At 43.0% G+C, this 27,859-nt stretch overlaps 1 protein-coding gene across 1 annotated transcript in view; it reads right to left on the reverse strand.

Annotated features, from left to right (window-relative positions):
- Cdk5rap2 (CDK5 regulatory subunit associated protein 2) overlaps positions 1 to 27,859 on the reverse strand; it is a 186,428-nt gene that overhangs the window by 117,855 nt on the left and 40,714 nt on the right. The window contains 7 exon segments of the mRNA XM_028885700.2: positions 3,089 to 3,307; positions 9,657 to 9,749; positions 12,954 to 13,073; positions 13,905 to 13,958; positions 14,995 to 15,157; positions 21,529 to 21,683; positions 24,818 to 24,941. Coding sequence (XP_028741533.1) covers positions 3,089 to 3,307; positions 9,657 to 9,749; positions 12,954 to 13,073; positions 13,905 to 13,958; positions 14,995 to 15,157; positions 21,529 to 21,683; positions 24,818 to 24,941 — 928 coding nt within the window.

A 27,859-nucleotide genomic window follows, 5' to 3' on the forward strand; every position in this document is an offset into this window, starting at 1 on the left:
AAACTTGTGTAGCCACTATGAATATCAGTATGGAGCTTCCTCAAAAAACTGAAAACAAAACAACCATATGACTCAGCTACAACCCTCTTAAGTACACACCCAAGGGATTCAAAGCCAACATACCACAAAGATGCTTGCACATCCATGTTTATTGCTGTACCATTCACAAAATCCAGGAACTAGAACCAGCCTGAATGCCCATCAAATAAATTGATAAAGAAAACCTGGCAATGCCTTGTGTATTTTATCACTTGGTCCCCAGTTGGAGGCACTATTTGGTGGTACTTTGGGGGGAAGTTATGGAACCTTTAAAGAGGTGGAGCCTTGCTAAAAAAAACACCATGAGGCATGGGTTTTGAGGTTTTTATAGCCTTGTTCCACTTCCTGTTCTCTCTCTTTGCTTCCTGTGTATGGATGAAAAACATGATCAGTCAGCCTCCTGCTCCTGCAACCATGGTTTCCTTGACTGCTGTCATGCCTTTCTTGCAACAATGGGCTCTATCCCTTTGGAACCATAAGTCAAAATAAAGCCCTTTCTCCTCTAAGTTGATTTTTATCCTGGCATTTTATCACAGCAACAGAAAGGTAACTAATACATAAGCAAAGTAGAATTCTATACATCTTTAAAGAAAAATGAAACTGTGTTATTTTCAAGGAAATAGAATAAAAAAGCATTATGTTAACCAAAGTAAGCCAAACTCAAAATGTAAATATCATGAGGTTAGGGACAAGGCTCAGGTGGTAGAGTACTTTCCTATTCTCACACCACATAAACCAGATGACTTATTTTCCTCAAGAGCCTTCTACAAGATGCAAGCCACTTCCTTCCTCTGTATTCCTGTGGCATTTTTCTATCTCTGCTCTAGAAGAAGCATGTCCAGGCCTAGTCGAGAGGGCTTATACAAGGTATTCAATGATGCTGAATTATGAGTAGATTTCTCTCTTTGAGGGCAGAAATAGAAGCCACTGGGAGGTCTAGGGTTTTGTCTCTGTCAATACAAAGCAATGCCAGTAGCAGCTGTCGAGTGGGAGGCATTTTGAATAATTAAAGAACCTACTTAACAGCAACAAGCTGATAAGATATGCATGGCTATGTTTCCACCTGTGTTTTTATCCTAGCACCATGAAGCAAAATAACTACCTCAGCATGTTTCCCAAGACTATACCGCCATGATCCAGTGTAAAACACTCTCTTGAGGGGGCACAGCTAGACTCCTAGACTATAACCAAGAGATGGCAATGGGGTGAAATATGTTAGCAAAAATAATGAAACTGCCCAGACCTCCCTGTCAGAAACATGTACAGAACGATGCATAAAAGCAGTCACAAAGAGATTCCAGGAAGCTGTGTGTCCCAAGGCAGCTCACTCCAGGTAAGTATTAGGAACACAGCTGTTGTTGTGGTCTTCCTAGAGCTCTGGGTGCCTGCTCACCCCCTATAATTCTTACAGAGGCTGCCAATGATGCCATACATGTACACACACACACATACACATTCCTGCCAACAGAAACAGCACATGACCCAAGCTGGGAGCCTCAGAACCTGACAGTTTGGCTGGACTGAGGAGAAGACAGCAGGGGCAGTACATTATATGTCCTCCCTTTTCTGCAAACAACAGAAAAGCAAAAGCTTCAGAAACCTCACTAGGCATTCCCATCAGCATCTAAAATATAGGAAACAAGTCTTCTATCAGAATACAACAAACTGGTCTATTGCAATATCTCCAGTGGCAGCACACAATGGGATACCCCTCTGGACTCATAACAACCTGGAAGCACAATTACCCAACATAAAATGTTTGCACTATGTGATCTAATACCCTCACTACTCAGTTTATCCTAGGTATTTTGTGAGAAAATGTCTGCATGCTCAGAAATGTTCATTATTACTGTGGCATTATTTAAACAGCCAAAATGTCTAACCCTCAGAGGAAATTATTAAGTTCTCAGGTGAAAGCAATCAGTGAGAGTATATGCCATTCACCATGGACATTCTGTGTCCTACACAATATGGAAGATGCCTAGGCAATGTGAGTGATCCAACACCACATGGGCAGTGATGAGCCTGTGGCTGGATGGAGAGGCCAGGTGCACTGAGGCTGAAAGCAATGCTGACAAAAAAAAAAAGAGTTGCTTCACTCAAGTGGGGGAAGTGTAGCTGATGGTTTCTTCTTTAAATCTCCATTATTGTTCTCTAAACAGTTGTTGAAATACTTACTACAACATGCAAACATTTCTACTTCACTCCTCAGTGTTGACACGAGTATGGGAACTGTGAATCCCGTCATCCCGGCCAACAGCCAGTGGTACCCTGTGGGCTCTCCTCCAAGCCTTATCTATGATAACCGCACACTTCAGACTCTGGAGAGGTGAGTCATAACACAGAATCCATGACCACTCAGGCTCAGACTCAGTACTGCCTGATGCACCAAGTCTGTGCATGTAGACGTGACTCTCAGGAGGGATTCAATTAAAGCATGCTTGGTACTTAAGTTCAGATAGAATTGAAATTTAATAGTGTAACAAATTTAGGAAGAATTCTTAAATGCTAATACCCAGTGTTGAATAGAGCAGTCTTAAAAACAGATCGGAGCCAGCACAATTTATCTGGAGAACAGTTTGATGTCTATAAAGTAGTCTTTAACTGTCGGTGGTTTTTGACTCAGTAATTAAACCTCTGTCAGAAATAGCCAGTGGATAAATGCTTACACACAGGGGCATTTGCTGAAGCATAGGTTACAAGGTAAAAATACCCAGTGCTTTGAAATAAGAAAGTTAAGTCAACTGAAGTGCAACCAGATGACCAAATACACAGAGACCAAAAACAATTCACGCTCCAGCATAGCAGGAGTGAGTAATGCATGAAAAAGCAGGACACAGACTATGGTCAATTTGATGGCAACAGTGAGAGGGGGGTGAGTGGTCGTGTCAAGCTGTGGCGTTTCCACTAAGGAGATAAGAAAAACCCTTCGATTTTTCAGAGATTCTTCAGTTTTTTGCACAACATCCACCTTCCTGTGAACAGAAACCATCACAGGACCCAGCCTTGATGTACCACCCATCATGCCAGGAAAGCAGGAGGCACTCACATGGATGGTGCGGGTATGTTTGCTCCTCTCTTGGTGGGCTTCCTCCAGGTCCTTCTCTAGTCTCAGCTTCTCCTTCTTCAGGTCACTCAACTCCTGGGTGACCTTTTTAACATTCCTGAGCAATCTATGGTTCTCAGTGCTCTTTGTGAGGTTTTCTGAGTGCAGCTCGGCCAACAGGTCTTCCTTTTCCGCCAGGGCAGACTCATAGTCCTCAGACCCCTAGGAGAGAGTGGGGGTAAAGAGAGCTGGTTTTCACAAACAAACCTAGAAGACCTGTTTTGCCTTCCAGGAAAGGAGGATGAAACCAAAGACAAAAACAAAAACCCTAACAGGCAGCATTCAGTATCCAAAGCCCAAGGAGTAGCATCTTGGAAGGATACAGGACAAAGCTTAGGTTGTGGTTTTGTTGGGAAAGGAAGAAAAGCCATAGTGCTGTTAAAAAAAAAAAAAAAAAAAAAAAAAGAGGAAACACAAACTGTTAACAAAACTGACTTCTATACAGTGGGAATATAGTTGACTTTTCTGTTTCTCTGTATTTTCTAATGTATTAAGGTAACTGAGCATATTACTTTCATAATGGTTTAAAAGATGATTTAATTAACTTTAAAGGGGCAGAAAATGGGATTTGGAATGTAGTTCACTGTTAAAGCACTTGCCTAGTATGTGTGAAGCCCTAGGTTTAAGCTCCAGTATCACAATCAGCCAATCAAAAACAAATAGAAAACAAAGAAAAAATGACAAGCGGTGGTGGGTCCTAGTATTAGCCATGTTCTCCTTTGTTAGTATGGCTCACACCCAGAGTTATCTACAAAAGGAGTCGTCAATGGTCAGCATGATAGTCAAAGTCTACTTTGAAAGATTCTAATATCAGAGTTCAAGTGCTAATTGTATCAAGAATATCTTTATTTCATTAATAGACAATTCACCTAAGAAAATATTTACATAATATACAAAAATGAACAAAATGTTCTAAACCACCAACAATAAAAAGAATCAATTGAAAAGTAAGTTGTAAGTTACGAAGTAAGATTGCCTAAATGGAATTATCTGGTGCTATTCAGTTTGTTTTGAAATGACACTCTTCCTTAGCAACACTTTAAGAACCAGCTAAGCAACTAGAAGCCTGGAAATATGTGAAGGAATGTAAATTAACATTGCCCTCTATGAACTGAACTGACCATGTGTCTTTGCACAATATAAACAAGTCTATGTGCATTGCAGCGATTCCTTCCTGAGATCTACTCTGAGAAGAATCAAAAGAATCATCATCACAGAATTACAACAGTAATTGATAACAAGCAACCTAATGTACAGGAATCCAAAACCACATGTATCATGTATCAAAACACAGGGATACATCTAAGCTAGTGTTTAGTGAAAACACAGCCCAATGTATAAATTACTTAAAAATACAAGTCTATGCATAGAAGAAAATCTATGTAGTTGGTGACATGGTTTGAGTCATGCTAAGATTACACATTTTTAATTCTTTCTAGTTTCCTAAAAATTTGGTTTTGTGAAGTCTATGTAATATTTCCAATATGAAGAAAATAAACTTCCTTTTCATTTTTTTTTTTTTTTTAATTTTTGAGACTGGGTTTCATGATGTAACTCTAACTGGCCTGGAACAAGCTATGTAGACCATACTGACTTAAAAAGATCCACCTGCCTCTGCCTCCTAAGTGCTGTATCACAAGTGGGTTAAAGGTATGTACCATCACACAGGCCAAAAGTAAACTTTTTAATAAGTTTGTCTTTCTAATTAGATGAAGCTCAAGATTAAAGATCCAAAAAACAATGATACTTGTGTTGTCAAAGTCACAACTCAGACTGAAGTTAAGGCTCCAGATTCAGGAAATCTATCTCTGCCTGTCACTAATCACCTCTTAACTGTTCAGGTGGTCAACCAACTTGTTCAGGAAGTGGACTACAGCCACAGTTAACCTAGAGTCTTAGGAGCTGTGCCTGTTCCAGGCTCCCCAGAGCCCAGGCATCTGGCCCCATGTTCTAACTAAAGTTCAGGACATAGAAATGTGAAATGAAAATGAACACCGTATGTTCCAACGTAACATTCTGGAATCTTCTGGTTTTGTTTCCTTTGAAGTTAAACATAAAGAAGCAGAAGCCTGGGATATGAGACCCAACTGTTATTAATGTTGATGGTGGTGCACAAACAAACTCAAGAAGCAAAGGCCAGCAATGACTGCAAATGCTCCTCGTCAACAAGGAGTTAAACCGTGCCCGTAAGTAAACGAAGCTCAGGGCTGCTAAATGACTAGTCTATCACCTGACTGCCCATAATTAAATCTGGAATTCAAATTATTCCCAGCCTGTGTTCTTCTCTGGCACAGCACCACATGCCCTCACCAGTAAAGACTCTAATTAACACCAATAAACTGGCAAGCATAAAAACAAGAAGACTAAATTTGAAGGGGAAGCTAGAGATGGGCATCAGTTAGTGGATTATTAAACATAGTTATTGTTCACAGTTACCAAGTGGTGGAAGTTCTGCAGGATTATTGCATGAATAATGATGGCAAAGCCTCCTTAAATATCCAACCTCAAAGAACTCAAATGCACACATTCGACTCATTTCATAAAAACACGTTCCATGTTAAATTTTCCTTAAACGGCCCCTTGAAAAACTTCCCTAGAGGCCTCTTTACCTTTTCCTGAATGATGCCCAAGTGGCAAATATTTGGCCCAATTACACGTGGCCAGAAACTAAAGGCCAAATATAAAATTAGGCAAATTATTCTTGCTCACTATAAAAGAATTCAATGCCCTGGACCAATTTTAGCTATGTGGCTTGGGGAATGTTACCTTGGAAGACTGAATAAAGAGATGCTGAAACATACATGTGAGTTGAGAATTATTTCAACATGAAAAATTACAAAGTCTGAGTAGATCTATACCATGCTGCCATGGCAAGAATGTTAAAGAAAGGATTCTAGAACAAGAAATATATAATGGCTCAGTACACATCTGTAGTCCCATATACTCAAGGGGTCAGGGCAGGAGGATCACCGGAGCCTAGGAGTTTGGGACCAGCCTTGGTGTGGCAGTTTGAACGAAGATGGTTCCTATAGGCTCATAGGTAGTGGCACTATTAGGAGGTATGGCCTTGTTGGAGTAGATGTGGCCTTGGAGGATGTGTGTCACTGGGGGCTGGCTTTAAGGTCTCAGATGCTCAAGCTAGGCCCAGTATGGCTTTTTCCTCCTGTTGCCTGCCAATCCAGATGTAGAACTCTCAACTCCTTCTCCAGCACCATGTCTCCCTACATGCCACCATGCTTTCTGTCATGACAAAAATAGATTAAACCTCTGAACCTATAAGCCAGCCCCAATTAAATGTTTTCCTTTATAATAGGTGCCATGGTCATGGTGTCTCTTCACAGCATACTTACCCTAACTAAAACACTGAGTAACATATGGGAACCCCAATCTCCTTTTAAAAAATAATAAAGAGGCTTGGGAGATGTTTCAGTTAGTAAAGTGCTTGCTCTGCAGGCACGAGGACCAGAGTTCACTCCCTATGCCCACACAAAAGCCAGAAACAGCTTTGCACATCTGTAAGCCCAGCACCAGGAAGGCAGAGACAGAGGATTCCTGGGGTTTACTGGCCAGTCTAGCCAAATAGATGAGCTCCAAGTTCAACAAGAGACTCTGCTTTAGAAAATAAGATGGAGAGAGACAGAGGATGTTGACCTCTGGCTTGTGCGCACACACATGGTTTTGTTTAACTTTTTAAAATTTTAAAGTTGTGTGTGTGTGTGTGTGTGTGTGAATGCATGTGTGTGAAGATATTAATAGTGAACATATTTAGAGGTAAGTTTGCTAATAATTGTTGTGGAATAATCTTTCTGTACACTGTAAAGATGTGTCACTCTGATTGGTTTAAAAAAAAAAAAAAAAAAAAAAAAAGCTAATGGCCAATAGCTAGTCAGGATTTCCAGGCAGAGAAGATGCTGGGAAGAAGAAGGTGGCAATGCCAGGGATGCAGAGCAAGCAGGATGAACACTATGGATATGAGGTAATAAAGCTACAAGGTGGAAAGTAAATTAATGAAAAAGGGTTAAGTTATAAGGTCTAGTGAGTAACAAGTCTAAGCTATCGGCTGAGCTTTCATAATTTATAATAAGTCTCTGTGTCAATATTGGGGAGCCAATGGTCCAATGAGAAAAAGTCTGACCACAGGTCATTTCTATTCCTTTCTTTCTACTACTTTAAGTATACTTTCAGTAAGTGTTTTCACTTTCACACCTGGAGGAGAATGCCACTTCCTATCCAGAAATAACTTTAAATGGGCAAGAAGAGGAGCACCAGCCAGCCCACACAGTAACCTGCACACAGTTACACCTGTGATCTGAAGTTGAATCTGTGCATCTGTACCTTGGCAGCCACTCTAAAAATTTAAATATCACAAGAATTTAAATATCACCTGCTGCTGCTTCATTGTCAAGTTTGATCTCAAATCAACCCATGACCTTTGTCTTTTTTAAGATATATTTTATTTTTAATTATGTATATTGTATAAGTCTGGGAGAGGTCATGTAGGGGAAATTATCCACAGAGGCCAGAAAAGGGTTTCAAATCTCCTTGGAGCTGTCCTACCTGGGTGCTAAGAACAGAACTCATGTCCTCCGGAAGAGCTTCAGGTATTCTTAACCACTGAGCTATCTCTCCAACCCCCACAATGTCTTTTAAACTCAGACTGCAATTAGTTGAAATCACACCACAGCCTAATATGTCCTTTTACATGGAAGAAACACACTTAAAAGTTTGTGCAACATTGAAACTACATATACCTCAAATGAAGCACTCATATAAACAGTGCATACTCACAATCAGAACAGGACAAAAGACACGCTTTGGAAACAGACTGCCACTCTAGTCTTGCCTCCACAAACTCTCTAAAGGTCAAAAGCATACCTCCTATTTGGATGAAGCAGCAAGAGATGTTTTGAAACCTGCCAACCTGATGCACAAAAATAATACCTGATCTCTGTGGACTGCAGACAAGGACCCAGCCCATGCTGCTACTTCAAGACCTAACTCCACATATATTGCATTTGACCAGGAACAAGGGTCATTAAATTACTAAATGCATGTAGTATGTTTGAATAACAGTCAAGTTTACAAGGCTGCTTTCTTTCCTTCAAGCCCCAACATAACAAGGAAAAGTAAACTATACTAGGGCTCATAAGAATGCCTGGACTCTGGCTATCAACTGCTAGCATTTTTTTTTTTTAAGCTACAGAAAATATTGATGGTTTTCCAAAGAATTTGGCCTTTAAAGCTTATTATTTTCTAAGCAAGGGGGAAATAGTGTAAAATTGTAAGCTCAGCTCTATTTCATCATCTACTGTCAAAACAATAGAAGAAGCAAGTCTGAGATCCCAAAAGCAGAGATCTGTCTGTGCTGCTAGCATCTATGATTTAAACGAAATTACTGCAATTATTCTTATTGTGAGCCAAAGCTCTGCAACAGATAAGGCAGAAGGTATGAATCTTGGAAGTCAGATAGTCCTAAATCAGACTGAACTTCTAACCTACCACTAGAAGCAGTCCCTGGTGCAGGGGTGAGAGGGGAGCTTAAGCAAGTATGGACTTAATGAGATGATAAAACGTCACTGATTCCATATCAGTAATAGGCTTACAGAAATTGTGTCGGCAAGCTAGAAACATGGGAGGGAAATGTTGAAATAATTAAAAGGACAAAACTAAAATTTGGGAAAGAGAGGGACTGTCATAAAGATGGGTGGGAGACATTTTTGAAGTACAACATTGTAGGCACAAAAGAGATCAAAGGCATCAAAGTCTGGACCACAAATTCAAAAAGCAGCAGGAAGGAAGAGGCAGCTAGAGAGGAGAAGCAAAGGACTCCAATGGTGGAATGCCAGGAGCCCTGAGGTCAAATCCTGGCGCTGTCACTGGCCATGTGGTGACCCTGAGTGGATCACATTTCTAAGCCTAAAGTTCCTTATCAATCAAACAAGGATATAAACAGTGTCTACTTCAAATGTTACACAGATAAAGGGGATAATCTACAGACAACATGTAGCAGGACTGGGTATAAAGTTTGTGTTCATCAAATGGCTGCTATTAGTTCTAACTGCTGAATTTAAATCCTGACCCTACCATTTGTTAGCTGTGTGACATCCTCAATGAGCCTTAAAAACCTCATGAATACAAGGGTCTGATCATTATTTTCCTCAAGAACTTTGAAAGTTAAATGAGATATGTTATTTAAAAGTAAACTGAGCACTCCCAATTACAAGAGTGGCTATCATCACCATTACCACCACCATTACCACCACCATTACCACCACCATTACCACCACCACCACCACCACCACCACCACCACCACCACCAAGAGCAGCCAGAGAAGCTCTCAAAACTGGTGGAGGACCAACTTTTAATTAGACTCAACTATCTATCACTATCACTAAAGGCCACAAATAGTTCCCCTTATTAAAATCTCCCAGCTTCCCTTCAGTTGCAAAGTTCAGGCCTCTCTTGGAATGAGGACCTAAGATAGCCACTTACACTAATGAAAATTCTTACCTGGAATTTTGTGGCCTGTGTTTTCAAGGGAGCCTCTCTGGCTTTGGTGAAGGCAGCGGTGAGCTCTTTGATTTCAGAGTTGAGTTCTTCAACCTAGGAAAACAACAAATGGCAGCCACATACATAGCTGGGCTTTCCTTCCTACGCAGCCCACATGCTTTCCCCTGACCTGTAGTGCTTAATAGGCAGACAAGCTCCGAGTGGTTAACTGGGCAGCTTACCCTCACTGAGACTCAATCCCCTCACCTGTTGCCATGGTCTACATAAAGTCAGAGTATGTCCCCCAAGTGTCAATGTATCAGAAGCCTGATCCTCCATGTGGCAATGTTAGGAGGTGGACCTTCAAGAAGTGAATCCTATTGAGAGGTCCTTGGGTATTTGGAACATGCTCCTGGAAGGTTCTAGAGGAGCACAATCTCTCAGGCTTCATCTGACAACATGGTCTGCTCCTCTTGTCTGCCTTCCTGTTATCAACCACTAGCCCTTCATCAGAGGCTAAACACATCAGACAGTATGATCTTGAACTATAAGCATCAGAAAAAATGAGTGCAATGAACCTCTTTATAAAGTTATCCTGCCTCTGATATTTCATTATAGTAACGAAAAACAGACTAATACATGATGAACACCACTCACCCAACTATGGTGTTGTTAGTGCTAAATCAGATAATATAATGTACACTGGTGCTAAAATAATGAGCATTACTACTATTACTATTGCCCACTCATGACTCATCCAATAACTGTGTTGTTTCTCCCAAAATGTCTCAACTTCTCTAACCTGGGATCCACCATGAACTCTGACCACTACACCTTGGAACTGTTCTAGACTCACAACACATTGAAGGTCTCCTACTCCATCTGGGCCCCTGTACATCGGATGGATGAATCATAGCTCCTATGGTCAAAGGCCAAATTGCAACTGCAGCTGACACTACACTCCCTCAGGTTCTCAGCACCAGTTTTCTACTTCTGCAACCATTCCTGCTGTCCCCTGTGGGTATACCTGCCCCATCCCTGAATTCATAATATCCCCAGAGTCTCATCCTTGGCTTCCAACCATTCCCAGTCTATGCTTTCCTGGGATAAATCGGTCAACTCTCAGAATTTTAACTCATGACTAGATACAAGTGATTCCTAAGTCAGTTGGGCCAAGTTATCCCTCTCGATCACGCTTCCGATTTGTACTGCTTTCTGTCTCCTAAACAGGAAGGCCTGTACATTTCTCAAGACCAGTGCTCCTGTCTCAATGTCATGCTCCACTTTCTATGTTCTGAACCATGTCAGTGACACCACACATCCCCAGTCACATGAGCCAGACACCTAGAGTCATCTTTACTGTTCCTTCACTGAATTCTTATATAAACCATCAGATTTTCCAAATCTATTTCAATTTTTTAATTATTTCTCATCTTATTTCTTGAATATAGTCCTCTTACTCCATTTTGCTTGCTGTGACCTGTATTCTAATAAAGCCTGTCTTGGCTCTTGCCTGAGCTACTCACATTTGACTCCATTCTCTATCCTCTGAAACCACTCTCCAAACACAACCAGATGCTTCTCTATGGTAAAAATATGATCACTGCTTCTGCTACTAAGCCAGGTAACCCCCCAAACAGTTGATATGATCGGCCCCCACCCCAAGCAGTTGATATGATCAGCTCCACCACCCCTGGGCTCTTGCAACACGTCCAACATCTACAGTCTCATTTAAAGTATGTACTTTGTTCCCTCAGAATTGAAGATCACTTTTGCTATCACACAGCAGTCTTTGGCCATTGTTTTCTCTCTCTCCAAAATGGCCTCCCATCTGCATCTCTTCCCAAGCCTACACCTTCTTACCATTTAGGACTCAGCTCAGCATCTTCTCCTCTAAGCACCATCCACTGCCGACATCCACCCTAATCAGGACCAGGCATTCTTCCCTCTGCCTCCCCAACACCTGCACTTCCCTCAGTTCCAACACCCATCACTCTGACTTGCTAATCACATAGGAGTAGAGCTGGGTCTTTTTGGTGAATGAGGGCCTTGCTTAGTTAATCACTGAGATACAACAGACTTCAGGACCAAGTGACAAGAAAAGAGCTATCAGCTACCATCTTGGATCCCAGAAGCAACAAGCCAAGTGGGCTTTTTGCTTCCAGCCACAGCCTTGCTCCCGAATCCCTTCATCTCAAATTTCATCTGTCTTTCAAGAGTCAGTCTGTACTTTCCTTTAGGCAGTCACTAGCCACATGCCTGGGTAGGTCTTGACTGGGATGCTAGAAGTACAGCTGAATTTTAAACCCTTGGTTGCTTTTCATTAATTTCAGTAGCTGCCCCTTAAAAGTAGCTTCTCTCCTAATCAGCAACTGCAACTCCACAGCTACTAGCAGCAGTTTGGCTGCACTGGCCTGAACCAGGCCGGAATTCTGTTCCCTCAGGCACTGCTCTATCACAGCTGCTAAAGAAAACTTTACCTAGATCTCTATCCCTTCACAGAACTCAAGATTCAAAGGTTGAGGTGCAATTCTACTCACTCAGAGAGGCTGAATAGCAAGTAGCTAACCTTTTCTCCTAGCTCGAGTCTCCTGAAAAACATGGCGTCCTTCTGCTCAGCCCCCACTTAAGAACCCTAACTACACATGGTTCCTCCCTATCACTTTCTGTCAGCTAGTTACTGACTCAGCCTCCTGACCCCAGGTTAATTTTATTTAATCACATAAATGTATCGCGGCCTTGCATCACTAAACAAATATTCCACAGCATAAACAAATGTAACATATCTTAAATTAATATTCCACAACACTTGGTGCTGAGGGAAGAAATGCTAAATAGCTTACCATTGCTTGTCTCACTGATTACATGTTGAAATTATTATGTTCATATACTATTAAAATTTACTTACATCTCTGCACCTATTTCAATGTGGCTTACTAGAAACTTAAAAAATATATGTTTTGAGCCGGGCGTTGGTGGCGCACGCCTTTAATCCCAGCACTCGGGAGGCAGAGCCAGGTGGATCTCTGTGAGTTCGAGGCCAGCCTGGGCTACCAAGTGAGCTCCAGGAAAGGTGCAAAGCTACACAGAGAAACCCTGTCTCGAAAAAAAACAAAAAAAAAAAATATATATGTTTTATTCATAGTTAGTTACTGACAGCACTGACTGCAGTTTGCCACAACTCCAACTGACTAGAGGAGCTGCTTTCCATCCTATCCAATACTTATAAACTTTCTGTCTAAAGCTAAAACTTCAGGAGAGGACAGGCAAGCCACAGAAACTAATAAAGAAAAATCCCACTTCACTCTTCAGACATACCTCTTTTTCCTTTGATTTTAATGCCATGGTTAGGCCCTGAATGGCTTTATCCCTCTTTAAGCTATTTTTCTTCTCTGTAGCAATTTCTCTTTCCTTCTCTCTCAGGTCCTCCTGAAGTGCCTAAATTAGATTAGAAAAAGATTCACGAAGTTGATGTGTTCCAACCAAAATGCACTGTAAATATATCTTTAAGAGCACACTCAAACGCAGTTATTCTATCTTATTCCTGTCAACCTGTGATTAATGTTTCCTAGTGAGCCAAACGCCGTGGCATCAGCTCCCAGTTACTGTGTTACTGCTCACGGCAACAGGGCCGGGTGAAGGGAAGGGGATCTGATCGCTTGAGAAGCTGACAGCTATTCCTATGGGAAGGACTCCAGTGCCTGCTAAAATCTGAATACAGTCACATCAGAGTCTTCGAAACTGCACCAGGTTATTTGGAGGAAATAACAGATCATTAATTTCATTCCTTAATGCTAGAAAAGCTAGCAGAGAGTTTGGTTTGATGGGGACTGAGCCTTACATTTATAGTCTGAGTTCACATCTTAAGATAATCACTGCTGCCTCCCTCCTGGGCTGTTGTGAGGATCAGAGGAGATAATAGATGTGAAAGTACTTTCTAAGCTGGCAGGCACTGTACAAATTCCAGCTGTTGTGACTAAGGGCCCTTGGAGCCCAGGTGTTAGAATCACACAGATTCCTCCCGCCCGGCTATGTAATCATGAGCAAGTGACTTCACCCTCTGAGCCTCAGCTACCACGTCTACAAAATGGGATGTCCACAGCAGAGTGATGGCAAGGACCGAGGAACTCCCTCTACTGTGCTTTATGCATAACTGACACTCAGCAGCATTTGATAAACAGCAGCTACTGTCACAAAGAATTATCTGTTGCGCTCAGGATAAAAGAAGGGAGGAAGTCTTCAATACAGTCTTAAAATGAATCAACATACCTGGATCTTCTCTTCCAAGTGATTTCTCTCCTTCTGCCATTCTCTTTGTGCAGCCTAGGGAAAGGCATTCATCGAGTGAAAAAGAGGAGGACCATCCGAAGGCTTCCCAACAGCCATTCCCATGAGCACCTCATTTACTCACTCCCCTCCACTGCAGCAGACCTCCTAACACAAATGTGCCCTCCTGCAGGGCCTGATGTGGTCTGAGCGAGGAAAAGTGTGAAGACAGCTGCCCACAGTTTGATTATCAGTCCCACAGAGCAAACACAGGTGCTTTGGAAGAAAAGGTAAAGGGCCCACTAGAGAACAGAGCCTGAGAAGTGAAGTGGCAACCCCATTCCAAATGAGAACTAACTGATGAGGCTAGGGAATCTGCTACTGTCACAGGGACAAAAACCCTCTTCATAAAGAAATCACCAGCTTTCTTGAGCTTCCAGAACATACCCTGTGTGAACAGACCATGGAGCAGATATCCTCCACCCAAGGAGAATGAAGGTCAACATAGCTTGCCATGGTCACAAGAGTGAAGAGGAGTCCAGGAGATTTGGACCTAACTACTGTCAAACCACTTCTTGGCATCTAGAGAAATATGACTATTCTGAGGCTAGTCCTAAACTCAGCCAGGGGATCACAATCTCTACTTGGCCAAAGGGCTGGGAGGCCTGAACAGGGTAGTCTGCTGAGCATCTTGTGTGCTGCCAGGCCCAGAACTCTGCCAGGCCTAGGTCTCTTTCCCCCACAGCCGCTGATGTTTCACACCAAATATGGCCTGCAAGCCTGCCTCTAACAACAAAGGAAAAATGGACATGAACAGTGCACCACAATTTTACACTAAGAAAGCCCTAAGGACGAAAAAGAAGCCCCAAGGTGACAGCAAATTAACACATGGTTAAGATCCAGATGCAGAAGCATGAGATACATGAACAAAGGCAGGCCCTAACAAAGGCGGTTCCTGCAGATTCCTCAGCTGACAGGGAACTCAACTCTCGGATGTGGAAGTTACTGTGCAAACCATGCAGACTGAAGAGCGCCCCACTTCCCATGGAACAGTCTGATATGCTCCCCCTCCTGCTGTGCCCTGTCGCCTCACCTCTGCGTCTCTCTCCTTTTCTTCCCTCAGAGTGGCAGAAAGTCCTCGGAGTTCTCCAGATGACACATTCTCGTCAGGAGATGCCATCTGAGATTTCTCCTCTTTAAGGCACTGAATTAAAGCTTCTTTGCTCTTCAAAGACAGCTTCAACTCCTCAATCAGTCTAAAAGAGAACAAAATTTAAATATTAATTCTGAGCTGCTCTCTTAGCTCAGTGGAGCAGGAGGAGGTAGGAAGCGGGGGCCAGACATCTTCAAAGTGGATGTGTCCAATGAATACACACAAACAGAATCACATTCAGAGGGCAAAGGCCAGAATTTAGCCAGGAATTTAGCTCAGAGCTGCACCTGGTCTGGTCAAGCCATGCACCTGCTCAGAGACCTTCAGCAGCCCCCACCAACAACAGCAGATTGCTAAGTTTTGAGTAAGAAATCCCCTCTCCAAAAGAAATCTGTCCCTGAAGCCTAAGCAAACAATCAGTCGAGAGCTGTTTGGGTGAGTGAGGATTTAAAAAGCAAGGATATCATTCCACAGCTTGCAGACAATGCTTAAAAACATTCCATGTCTCAAGCTAACAGCCAGACTTCAGGGTAGGGCATTCAGGTACCCAGCTCTTAAGTCGTAACAACCCAGTTTCATCTTGATCCCAATCAGTCTTCAGCAGCTCACAGAGAGCTCACTTGAAAGCTATTCTATGCCCCTCTATGCCTTTGCATATGCTATCAACATCTTCTGCCCAAGCCCCTTCTATCCTGTCTAATAAACATCAGAGTTCCTTAAACTGCACCTTTCATCTCCAAGTCTGAGAGAAGCTTTGCCACCTACAACCATAATGCCTTCCAGAAGATGTGAACATTTCCCTCTTTGGAACCAAATTCAATTTCCTTCATCAACTGCTCTGTGACATCTGTGACCAAGCTAAGTCATTCTACTTCTCTGAGCCTGTGTTGGACAACTTAAAACAGAAGTGTACTTCTGACATACAGCTGAAATCAACAAATGACAGTTGGCATGCTGATTAAATTATGCATGTATGTGTGTGGCATGTGTGGGTGCATGTGTTTTGTATATGGGTGCTTATCTATGAAGGTTTGGAGAGGTCAGAGTTCAATTTCCAAATGTTTTCCTCAATTGTGTTTCCACCTTATTTTGGCTTTGCTGGACTGGCTGGCCAGCAAGCTCCAAGGATCCATCTGTCTTTCTGCCTTGCAATGCTGGGATGCATATCATCACACCCAGCTTTTACATGAGTGCTGGAAATCAGAACTCAGGTCCTCATCCTCAAATGGCAAGCACTTTAACCACTAAGCCATGTCTCCAAACAAGCCCTACACATAATACTACCTTTTAAATATTCAACAATTATTTTGTCAGAGGACTCTCCAAAGAGCCCTTTGGTAGCTAAGCCTAGAAAGCAACCCAATTTTGTAGAAGTAGAGGCCTGGAAGTCTGGCAGAGCTGCCCTTGTGAAGCACCTGGCTTCCCTGTCAAAGCTGACGAGGGAGACACAGGCAGCAGAAACATCTAGCAGTGAGTGCACTGGCAGCAGAGCGCCAGTGAGATCTGCTTGATGTCCCAGAAACCTGGAGGGAGGCACAATACTGCCCTCTAGGGGTTCGGTCTGATATAACCAAAAGTAAATGGAGAGCTAAAACTCATCAAAAGTAGGTTTAAAATGAAAGGTGGGGGCTGGAACCAGGACAAGTAAAGGCCACTGAAGGCGCAGCCCATCACATGGAGCAGCAGTGTTGAGCCAATAAGACACCCGCACGTATTACATCTTTGGGCTCAAGAAAAATGAGAACTCACTCTTGTGTGAAATTCAATGTTTTAAATGCCAGCAACTAACTCAAACTTTTAAAATTACTATTTAGTTCGAAGAAAACCTATCTATTGGCTATAGTCAACCCATAGGGCTCTCCAACATGACCATCTTCAGATGCAGAACAGCTCAAAACCCAGACTGAATAAGCTAACGTAGGGAAAATGACCCTTTGAAAAAGATGGTAGGAACCCAGGAAGACACTGGGAATAACCATGCAAACAGGGGACCACCCCAAGATTCAATAGATTGCCATGCCAACAGCAGGTTCCTCTGTGTGGCTGATCCATATCCATGTCGCCTGGACATAGCTGATGATCCCTGCTACGATGCTGAGCTGACCTTATGACCTTGACTTAAATAATGGGCTCAGTGAGATTTAGTCCCTAGACATTTACCAAATGGTCATATCCTGAGGGAAAAATCAAGGCGACAGCTGGTTGCTGGTCTCTGAGAGTTTAACTGGGACACCTTCATCTCTGAGGCTGGCACATTTGTAGACCTGACAAACCAGGTTTCTATACCTGTCTAGCCGGCACTGTGCAAACACCAGGAAGACGCAGCCTTCAGCAAGACCCCAACATGACCATCCATATCCATGCAGAAGCCACCACCTGGACCAGTGCACACACCCTCCCAACTGTCCTCTTTCTCCTCTTTAAATTGTACATTTCCAAACAAATAAGGACCCAAGCTTAGGCTGCACACCCTCATGGCCTACATGTGCAGGCTTTGTACACAGTGTGCAGACTCTGTGACTTTGCACATGCCAACACTCTTCATAGACAACTTCTAGGACTCCCCGTAAAGGATTCCCATGCCCAAGCACAGAGCCCTAAATTCATCTCTATCAAGATGTTTATTGGGACCTATCTGTTGTTAGTGTTTTTTTCTCTTTTGGGGGGCCCACCACGCAGCTCCCAAATAAATCACACATGGAGGCTTACTCTTACTTATAAATGCACAGACTTAGCTTTGCTTGTTTCTGACCAGCTGTTCTTAACTTTAAATTATCCCATCTACCTTTTGCCTCTGGGCTTTTCCCATTCTTTTACTTCTATAAATCTTATTCTTACTCCATGGCTTGCTGGGTAGCTGGGTAGCTGGCCCCTGAAGTCTTCCTCCTTGTCTGGCTACTGCTTCTTCTCCTCTTCCCCTGGATTTTTTCTTCCATTTATTCTCTGCCTGTCAGCCCTTCCTATCCTTTCTCTTGCCTTGCTAGTAGCCATTTGCCTCTTTATTAGAACATCAGGTGTTTTAGACAGGCAAAGTATCACAGCTTCACAGAGTTAAACAAATGCAACATAAACAAAAGTAACACACCTTAAAATAATATTCTACAACACCTCTCTATTCATTCTACATAAGCAGAACATCTGTCTCTGTAGTTCCAAAGGCATGCTCAGTATTGCTTTGGGTATGAATCGTCATCTCTTCCAATTCCAGCCTGAATCTAGAAATCCATACTTCCCTCACCCACACCTCCCCTCATCCACACCTCCACTCACCCACACCTCCACTCACCCACACCTCCCCTCATCCACACCTCCACTCACCCACACCTCCCCTCACCCACACTCCCCTCACCCACACCTCCCCTCACCCACACGTCCCCTCACCCACACCTCCACTCACCCACACCTCCACTCACCCACACCTCCACTCACCCACACCTCCACTCACCCACACCTCCACTCACCCACACCTCCACTCATAGATGCTCACAGATCACACAACTCCTGTCCTAACTAAAAGCATCATCCTCCCATTCTTACCTCAAAAAACCTCCTCACTGCTCATCTTCCTCCAAACTGAGTAAACTTACTACCATCCATCCATCAGCCACTTATTCTCGAAACTCGAAGAGGGGTTTCAGTACAATGTTTTCCCTTCGCTACGAAAGCCCTCAAGCCTACTGTGTCCACTTCGCCTCCTATTACCACCTGTTTACCTCCATCCCATTCCAAACTTTCAGTCTTGGTTGCCATCACCTATCTGGATGTCTGCATCAGCAAAGCAAACAAAAAAAATTGCAATAAATTTAAATCTAATCATGTAGTTTCCCCACACTCCCTCCCCGCTTAACTCTTCAGTGGATTCTCCCATGCCCTTCAGATGAAGTCCAGATTCTTCCACAAGGCCCACTGACCTGTCCAGCATATCCACACTGTATATGCTACCTCCCTGTTAATCAATTAGTAGTCGAGACTGTCAGAACTGTTTTATGATGCTTACAATCAAGTAACCCTTACACAGTCACCTAACAGTGAATCATGCCTGTGTCATTTACTCTATTTTATGTCACCACATATCATCTTACATTATCACAAAGTGAGCCCAGTACATATTTTTTTAAAAGAGACCACATTCCCATATTTTTACTACAGACTATTGCTATATTGTCTGCTTTTTTAGTCTCTTACTCTGTCTAATTTATCAATTAAACTTTAACACAGATACGTAAGGACTGAGGAGTGGAGGTGCATAGAGAGTGAAGGGCTGGATATAGTCAGGTTTCACACATCCATGAGAGTCTGGGTTAAGGGGACATCTTCTTAACATGAGAAAGCTTCTCTTGGACCCTTTCCATTGAATTTGTAAACATTAACGGTAAACCAATGTTTGTCCCATCCAGTTCTAATCCTTCTGTTCCTGCCTTCTGTCCCTTCCACCTAGCCAACTTGATGATGGAAGTCTCCCTTACTACTTTAATCAGTGCTGTGTGGAACAGAAAATACACAAGAAATACCTGTTGAATAAAGGGCATAATCATCCAACAAAGCCAATTAAATAAGTGCTAATTATGTCAGGACCCTCACAAGACTCTGTTCCATAATTTCTTTCAAACCCTTCCTGAGCCTTTTCCTTTCTTCCCAGTCACTGGTACCAAGAATTCTCCTTCCCCCCTCCTATGGCCACTCAGCCATTCTACCCTAGTCTAATCCATTCCTTGGGCTCCTTACACCCAATTTAGCTTCTAGAATCTATAATTCTCCAAGAAAGACAAGCCTATATGCCTTCTAAGAACTTTACTGTCAATCAACAGGGAGAGAGATCATGGAATGATCTCATGTAGAATCATTTATGTAGAATTTCTCAACGTGTAGCTCCAGACTGTTCATGGATGGTACCCGGGGGAAGAAGTCAGTAAAAGGAACCTCTCTTCTTCCTGGCAACATGGTCAAGAAAAACACTGAATCGCAAAGGGATAGATGGGGGTGATAACTCATTCTCTCTACCAAGGTCCAGACACAACACTTCCATTTCACAGATCAAAACTAGGAAAAGGAGGCCAGCTTCTGACCTCGATGCGTATACACACAATCACACACAGTCACACACATCAAAATTAAAATTTAAAAATACACCTCTAACCAATGAGCCAAAAGAAAATTGAAAAGGAAAAAATGGAACCTAAAAAAGATTACAGTATACACAATAAATACAGTCCTCTGAATTCCTGAAGTAGGAGAGCACTGATATATGGAGACCATGACCACAGGCTCCCTCAGCAGTGATTTAGACCTCTCTTAGAGAGAATCACAGAAAGTATGCTCAGCTGATTTCCCAACCCAAAACTGAAAACAAAGTGGCAAACCTAAATATCAAAAGGTGGCACTGAGTCAGTAGTAAAGGCAAATAGCACTTGGCCACAAGAACCTAGACAGCCAGGCACGGTAACACGCTCCTGTAAACTCTGCACTTGGGGAGAGGATGGTAGGCAACAACAAGAGTTCAAGGCCAGTCTCTGCCATACAATGAGTCTTTGCCAACCGAGGCTATTAACTAACTAACTAATGAGGTGAGGCACACCATTCCTCAGGGCAGAGTGGCTGAGAAAAGAAACCACAGGCAGAATCCTCTGGAGGAGACCATTCACTCTGGAACCATCTCACCCAATTCCAAATAGGTGGGGCTCTTCAGGCACCTATGCTAGCAGTGTGTCTCCACTACATTAGCTCCACCTTCCACTTGGAGACCAACAAATAAAATATGAGAATCAAAATGTCAGAAAAAAAAAAAAAAAAAAAACTTCAACTTTGTCTTAACACGTTCTTGTCAAAAGCTTGGCTACAAGACACAGTGGTCATTAAAGCTGGCTTAACAGCCCTAGTATCCATCCATTTCTCAGACTAACAGCATACATTTTATTCACTGTGCATTAAAGAACTCTGCATTTGATCTACAATGTTCTTCTTTGCCCTATAGCACTGCTTGATTTGGGCCTCCAGCCAGCATTAAAAAACATGATGGAAAATAGATAACATAAAATTTACTAGTAGTTATTGTGGGGACATCACCACTTACTGTTCCCTGTGGAAAGAACCACAAGAGAAATTTCCCTCTGATAGTGCCAAGCAAAACCGGCTTGTCCTGAATCCAAGGCCTGTTTTACCTCATGGGAAATGTGAATCTCAGAGCCACAGGATTGCTTTTTCCTTTGGCTACCAGGAAGCTACAGCTAGAGCTGAACACCAGACTTAGGATCTAAGTATTTCACAACATGAACTGTAGAGTGCCCGTCTCTCACCCACTCCTCTCCTTCCTCTTTCCTGCCCTGCTCTGATCCCATTTGCTATCTTGCTCTGCTGGATCCACCACAGTAAGTCATTCCACTCCAGGGAAGAACACTGGCAGGGAAGGGCAGGATGGAGAAGATCTGCTCCCAGCCAGATGATGAGATGGTCATTTCCCAGGGAGCACAGCCAGACCTGTCTTTCTCTTCCAGAGCCAGAGCCATCTCCAGGTCCCCCTCCTGCATCTTCTTCATCGCTGAGAGCTTGCTTTCCAAGCTGAGGCGAAGAGCCTTCTCTGTTTCCGTCCCTGCAAAGGCCTTCTCCAGTTCTGCTTGGGCGGCTTTCACATCCTACAGTTAAATTAAATGCATTTGATGCAATTTTTCAATACAATTGGGAACATTTTGAAAGGAAATTGGATTAAAATATAAATATTTATGACTTTTTCTCCGGCACATTTCCCCTCCCTGAATGTACTATACATGGACAGAATCAGTAATAAATACATTTGCCAGCCATTTTTTCCCTCTTGTATCGGAAGAGTAATGGGCACTTCCAATGGAAAAGAGTCAACTCTACAAGAACTGTACTTTTGGTTTTGAAAAATCAGACCAATATTTACAGCTTCAATGAGAACAAGGAGAAATGTGCTTTTCAATACTAAACATGTGTAAATCCCAGAGTCTCCTAATCTCCATGCAAATTCATCCCACAGCCCATCGCCCCCCACTATTTCTTTTTAAGATAATGACTACACAATTCTAAAATGCATTTCTGTATCTCCAAGGTGATTTAGGTGGTAAAAAACTATGCTTTTCCTGAGTGCTCAAAGAAGCCACCACGGAAATTATCTTCTAAATCTTTCAAGCCATGTCTTTGTTAGGAGAAAGGCTCTGGTGCTCACACAAGTGACCTGGAGTAGGCCTGACTCTCCACCCACACAGACCACTGCCTCGGATTGTATTGCAGACAGAAAAGTCAAATAGAACTGGGTTCAAAATGCAGCTCTCCTGCTTACTTGCTGTGTGACTTTGGGTAGTCGTTTAATCTCTGAGCCCCAGGTTCTTATTTTAGAAAACAGGATACCCACCATTCCAATGAGCTGCTGTGAGGCTGCCAACACCTGTCATCCCAGAAGCTAAAAACTGGCTTCTCTTCCACTGCCCTTCCCTTCACTGTCTCCACTAACAGTGTCTATCTTGGAGGTTTCTCTGTCCCTTCATATTTCGTCAACAGCAAACAATAATGCTTGTTATTTACTGAGTGCCTACTAAATGCCAGGCTTTGAGCAAGCAATTTTATATCATATTTGATCTTAACCTAACCCAAAAGTGCTATGGACTGAGACAGTAGAATGTTGCAGCCTAAAATACAGCCAGATCTGTCAGGATTCTGCCACTCCAGCTATGACTGCACATGTGCAGTTCAGTAGCTAAGAAAGGGATCTTACATCTTTACATCATTAGTGCGCTGCATGATTGTGCAAATGCACACAGGCCGGTCATGCAATCTGTGCATGCGTGATGTAGCTCCGTAAGCCCACCTGCGCATGTGCAGGAGAATCCTTAAAAGATGAATACAGACTCCTCCCATCTCTTTTCTGCTCTTTCCTCCTCCTCCTCACGTGCCCCTTCCACAGGCCTGGACATGCTCTCTTCTGTCCCATGGCCTTTCTGCACAGTAACCAGTGCTGCTTATTTAAAACCAACAAGATCACCTGACATTTACCACCTGTGTGACCTTGAGCAAATGACCTGGCCACTCTGTGCCTGCTGTTTCAGTATGTTTAAAAAGAGAGAAAGAGACAGAAAGAGAGAAATGGAAGTAGTTAGCTCATGGGTTTCTTAGTATACATATGAGGCTTAGCAGAGAGCCTCTCCCTGTGGTGAGTTCTCATAGCTTCATGTATGCACAGTCAGTGCTACACGCTGGTGCTTCTGTGCTCAATTCACACAGGCAAATGCTTCTTCACCCAATGGGATAAATGCAGCAAACAACAGAGCAGAAGCACCAGCAAGTACTCATGGGGCAAACAAGGTGTTGCATCAAGGTGACAATTTTCTCAAGTGTCTTGATTAAGGGTGTGGTGGTGGTGGTTTGAATAAGAATGCCCTTCCCCCAACATTCCCAACACTCCCAACTCTCCCAACACCATAGGCTCACAGATTTGAAGGCTTGGTAACCAGGAGTGGCACTATTAGATGTGGCTTTATTGGATTTGCTATGGTGTCTTTGGAGGAAGTGTGTTACTGGGAGTGAGCTTTGAGGTTTCAGATGCTCAGGCCAGGAAGGACCAGTGTGTGTCTCTCTTCCTGCTGCCTGCCATTCCAGATGTAGAACTCTCAGTTACCTGTCCAGCATCATGTCTGCCTTCATCTGCCATGCTTCCTGCCATGACAGTAATAGACTAAACCTCTGAACTATAAGCCAGCCCCAATTAAATGCTTTCCTTTACAAGAGATGTGGTCATGGTGTCTTTTATAGTACTAGAAATGCTTAGACAGTGGTGTATGCTTGTAATTATAGTCTTTAGGAAGCTGAAACAGGAGTATTGCAAGTTTGAGGCCAGCCTCACTATCTAGCAGATCCTGTCTCAAAAAAACAAAAAGCAAAAAAAACCACTATAATAATAATTTATTAATATATATGGATTATTCCAATCCAAATTCTGAAAGGCTCAAAATATAAAACTTTCTGATTATCAGTGTGTCAAAAGTAGAAAATTTCACACCTGACCTCATGTGATGAGATGTAGTCAAAACACAGGCACATTAAAATATTGCATAAAATCCCCTTCTAACTACATATATAATGAAGATGTGAAATATAAGAGAGTTCCATGTCTAGTCTTGGAGCCCATCCCCAAGACATTTCATTAGTTATGTACAAATGTTTAATAATAATAATAAGCTCAAATCTAAACCACTTCTGGTCCAAGACATTGCAGAAAAGGGTTACTCAAACTGTGGTACTTAATGAGCTTAAAATTGAGGAACACTTTGTACTGTCCTTCCAGAGGTGGTTGTTCAGCAAGGAAGCATCAGAGTTCCAACTATAGTCACTGCCTGACAGAATAAACAGCACAAGAAGCTGTGTGGAGTTCTACTAGAGAAATGCACCCACTCATTTTGGGCAAGATACTGAACAGAGGCTAGAGACAGAACAAGATCTGGGTGGAGAGGCAATAAATAGCCAAGCATCAGGCAATCTGAGTCTGGGCTTGCTTAGGGCTAGATGGTCATTCCTTCAGTGGGCCTCGGCAACCACCTAGGCTGGTCAGTACCTCTCTTTATCTCAATGAAGGAAGACAACAGGGTAAGGGTTATAAGTTACATGTGTAAGGTGCCTACAATGAGGCACCCAGAAGGCACTCAATAATGATGAGGGGGGCTGCATTTCTGCTGAAACGTGACATACAGGGAGAAAGGAACACCTCCCCAGGACTGACTTGTAAGTAAAGGGCCCTTGGCATCTCCAGACTTACTTCTTCTAGAAGATGTATCCTTTTCATCAGGAGGTCTTCCATCTGCTGCACCTTCTTTCTCGCATCTTCTTTCACACGCCGGACTTCAGAACCACCCCCTTCAGCTAGGCTCTCCACTGCTTTGCTGCAGAGAGGGAAAGGGCAGGCTGCACTCAGGTGCCTGTCTGATGGCAACTTCACCAGCCCCAAAAGACAAGGGGTACTTGCCAGTCATTTCTCCCATTTTCCTGAGCTAAGTTTCCTTTTAAAAAAATTAATATTTTAACTCAGAAACAGTGGAGGGGGGAGTTATCCCACAGGATACTTATTAATATTTTAACACACAGCCTTTTGGGCTCTGTCTACCTAAACAGAACCATTTAGAGTACACTAGTGAACTAACTTGATCACTTACTGTACTGAGAACACCCTTTAGAAAAGTCAGTAAATATAAATCTGTATCATCATCTTAAAGAGTACATCACTATATGGAATATACTTTATTAAGTCAACTCTCTACATTTTAAAGACCTAAACTGTTTCTGATGTAACACATTTGAGTGATAACACCAAGATCTGGGAAGAGGTGCCTAGTACAAAGCAACCACTCACTAAAGATCATGGTTTAATAGTTTCTGGGGACACAGCCCTGGGAAGGAAATCTCTGAGCCCAAGGGTAATCATACTTTAACATTCGTGATAGCAACTGCCAATCTTCCCATCAGTACTCTTACACCAGAGGTATAGGAAAGGTGGCCTAGAAACCAGTGGATAAAGAAGCGTCATGCAACTAACAGATCTGTGAGGTTAAGGCTTGCATGCTCCACCTTGCACCAGCCTGAGGGCAAGCATTTTTAGTACAGCAAGATAGATCCAGCACAGGCTAGGACTTAGGGCATGAAGAGTGAAGAGGGAGGGACGTGGTGCAAGTATCCTGTACCTGGAACTGTGATATTAAATGCTCAGGGCACTCGGCTATGACACCTTAGAATATTCTCTCTGGGGGACAATGAGGCAGGCATGACACTAAAGCCAGACACAGGGCATGACCAGTGAGTGATGCAGAGAGAAAGTGGTGGTGGCTGTGAGACCTGAGTCCTCACTGAAATGGAAATGACTGCACTCTCCAGAAGGAAACCTGAGGAAACGGCTCCACCTAAAGCTGGCTTTTCAGAAAAACCACAGCAGAAAACCGAACAAGACTTCTTGCTACTCAGTCCCTCGCTTGACTTCAGAAGGACATAAAACCCCCTAACCCAAAGCCCTGTAACCAGACGCACACACACTGGGCCATATGAACCATTCATCCACAGCAATGCCACCCAGAGGGCTGTGCTGGCTGTCCAAGTCTCGCTCAGAAATCACCTGCTATTAAATAAAGGCCTTATTTATATCTACTTTTCCTTTCAGCAAGGCTTCAGAAAGCCATCATAATATCACCTTAATGGAATTCAGTGTGAATAACTGAAAGGAGGAACACGGCTCTGTATGGACAGATCCGCTTCTAAATTCTCGCACTATCCCATCCCCAGTGTGGCTCTGGGTAAATTACCTAGCCTCAGTAAATTAGTTGTTACACCTCAGTCTTCTCATGTGAAAAATGAGATGATTACCTCTTGGAACTAATGGGCTACCACATGGGGTCCTCCATGGGCCTGCCTCAGCACTCTGTATGTTGGCCGCCCCCACCCCCCACACATCCTGCTGTGAAGCCTCTCCTGTGAGGCCAGGGCAGCACAAGCCCTGCTGTGCTGCTGAGAGGCCTCCTGCCACCCTTCTGCTGGATTCTGAGCTCAGAATAGATCATCCCCTGGCCAGAACAGAGGCCAACATGCTCACTTCCTGATAGCTGCCCTAAGAGTTCTCAGCCCCCATTCACTCAGCTCATTTCTGGGATCAGTGCTGCCTCCAATTCACAGTGACTCACAGTCATTTCTATTACTCCTCAAGAGGCATTACAGATGACAAAATGGATTCTAGACTGGCTTCCTCTCTTTCCCAAGCTGTAGATCGAGATTTTTATCTCTCTCTCTGTGTGAATGTGTCATATATGCACACGTGTGTATGGAGGACAAAGGGGTGACACTGTCTTCTATTGCTCTCCATCTTAGTATTATTTTTTTAAACAGGATCTATCACTGAACCTGAAGTTCCTTAAACATCAAGCTCCATCTCCCTGCCATCCCATCTCCAGCATTAGGGGTACAAACACCTTACCCAGACTTGATACTGGGTGCTGGGAATCTAAACTCAGGTCCTGTGCTTGCACAACAAACACTTAACCCACTCAGTATCTCTCCAGCTCCTATCTGAATGTCCCTGGTCCTGCATTTCTTCTACCTGGGTGTTTGTTCATAGATGTTTGAGCCCTGGGGCTTTATGGAGTCCCCTGTATGGCCCCTTCCCTCTGCTGCACTCTGGTCTCCCCCTCATCAGCCCAGATCTAATCTTGCCATTTCACAGCCTGAATCACATACACTGTCAAGAGGCTGTACAATTTTTAACAACTACTAGCATTATTCAGTTTGTTTGTGTTTTAGTTATACCAATAAAATATATTCACAATAATAAATGTTCCAACTTTTCATTTATCATCTTTGTATTTTACAGTTACTGAGGCAATAAAATTTATACTCGGCAGTATGGTACAATTTTCCTCTGCTAATGGAATTATTATTTTTTGTTTGTGTTTTAAAGCTACAGAGATAAAATTTACTCCCAACAATATGACTGCTTTTGTTTTTAATGTCCCCTTATTGTAACTGATACACAGAACAATGGAAAACCAGCATACAAATCTGTTCACTTCACATCAAGGCAGGGTAGGCTCAGGAGCTGCACCAGAAAACAACTTGCTAACAATCTCCTCTGGGTCTCAGCTTTCTCTCCACTCAAATGGGAACACTGGCAGTCTCATACAATTAATTATCAAGCACTGCACATACAGGTTTGGGACAAAGGAGGATCAGGACCAGTATTTGTTCTCTCCCTCTACCATTTTTTTCTTTTGTAGAATCTGGGCTACAAGTGTAGATCAAGCAGACTATCAGACCTAAGAGGTAT

The sequence above is a fragment of the Peromyscus leucopus genome, chromosome 2 (genome assembly GCF_004664715.2).
Source record: "Peromyscus leucopus breed LL Stock chromosome 2, UCI_PerLeu_2.1, whole genome shotgun sequence".
In the NCBI taxonomy this organism is placed as follows: Eukaryota; Metazoa; Chordata; class Mammalia; order Rodentia; family Cricetidae; genus Peromyscus; species Peromyscus leucopus.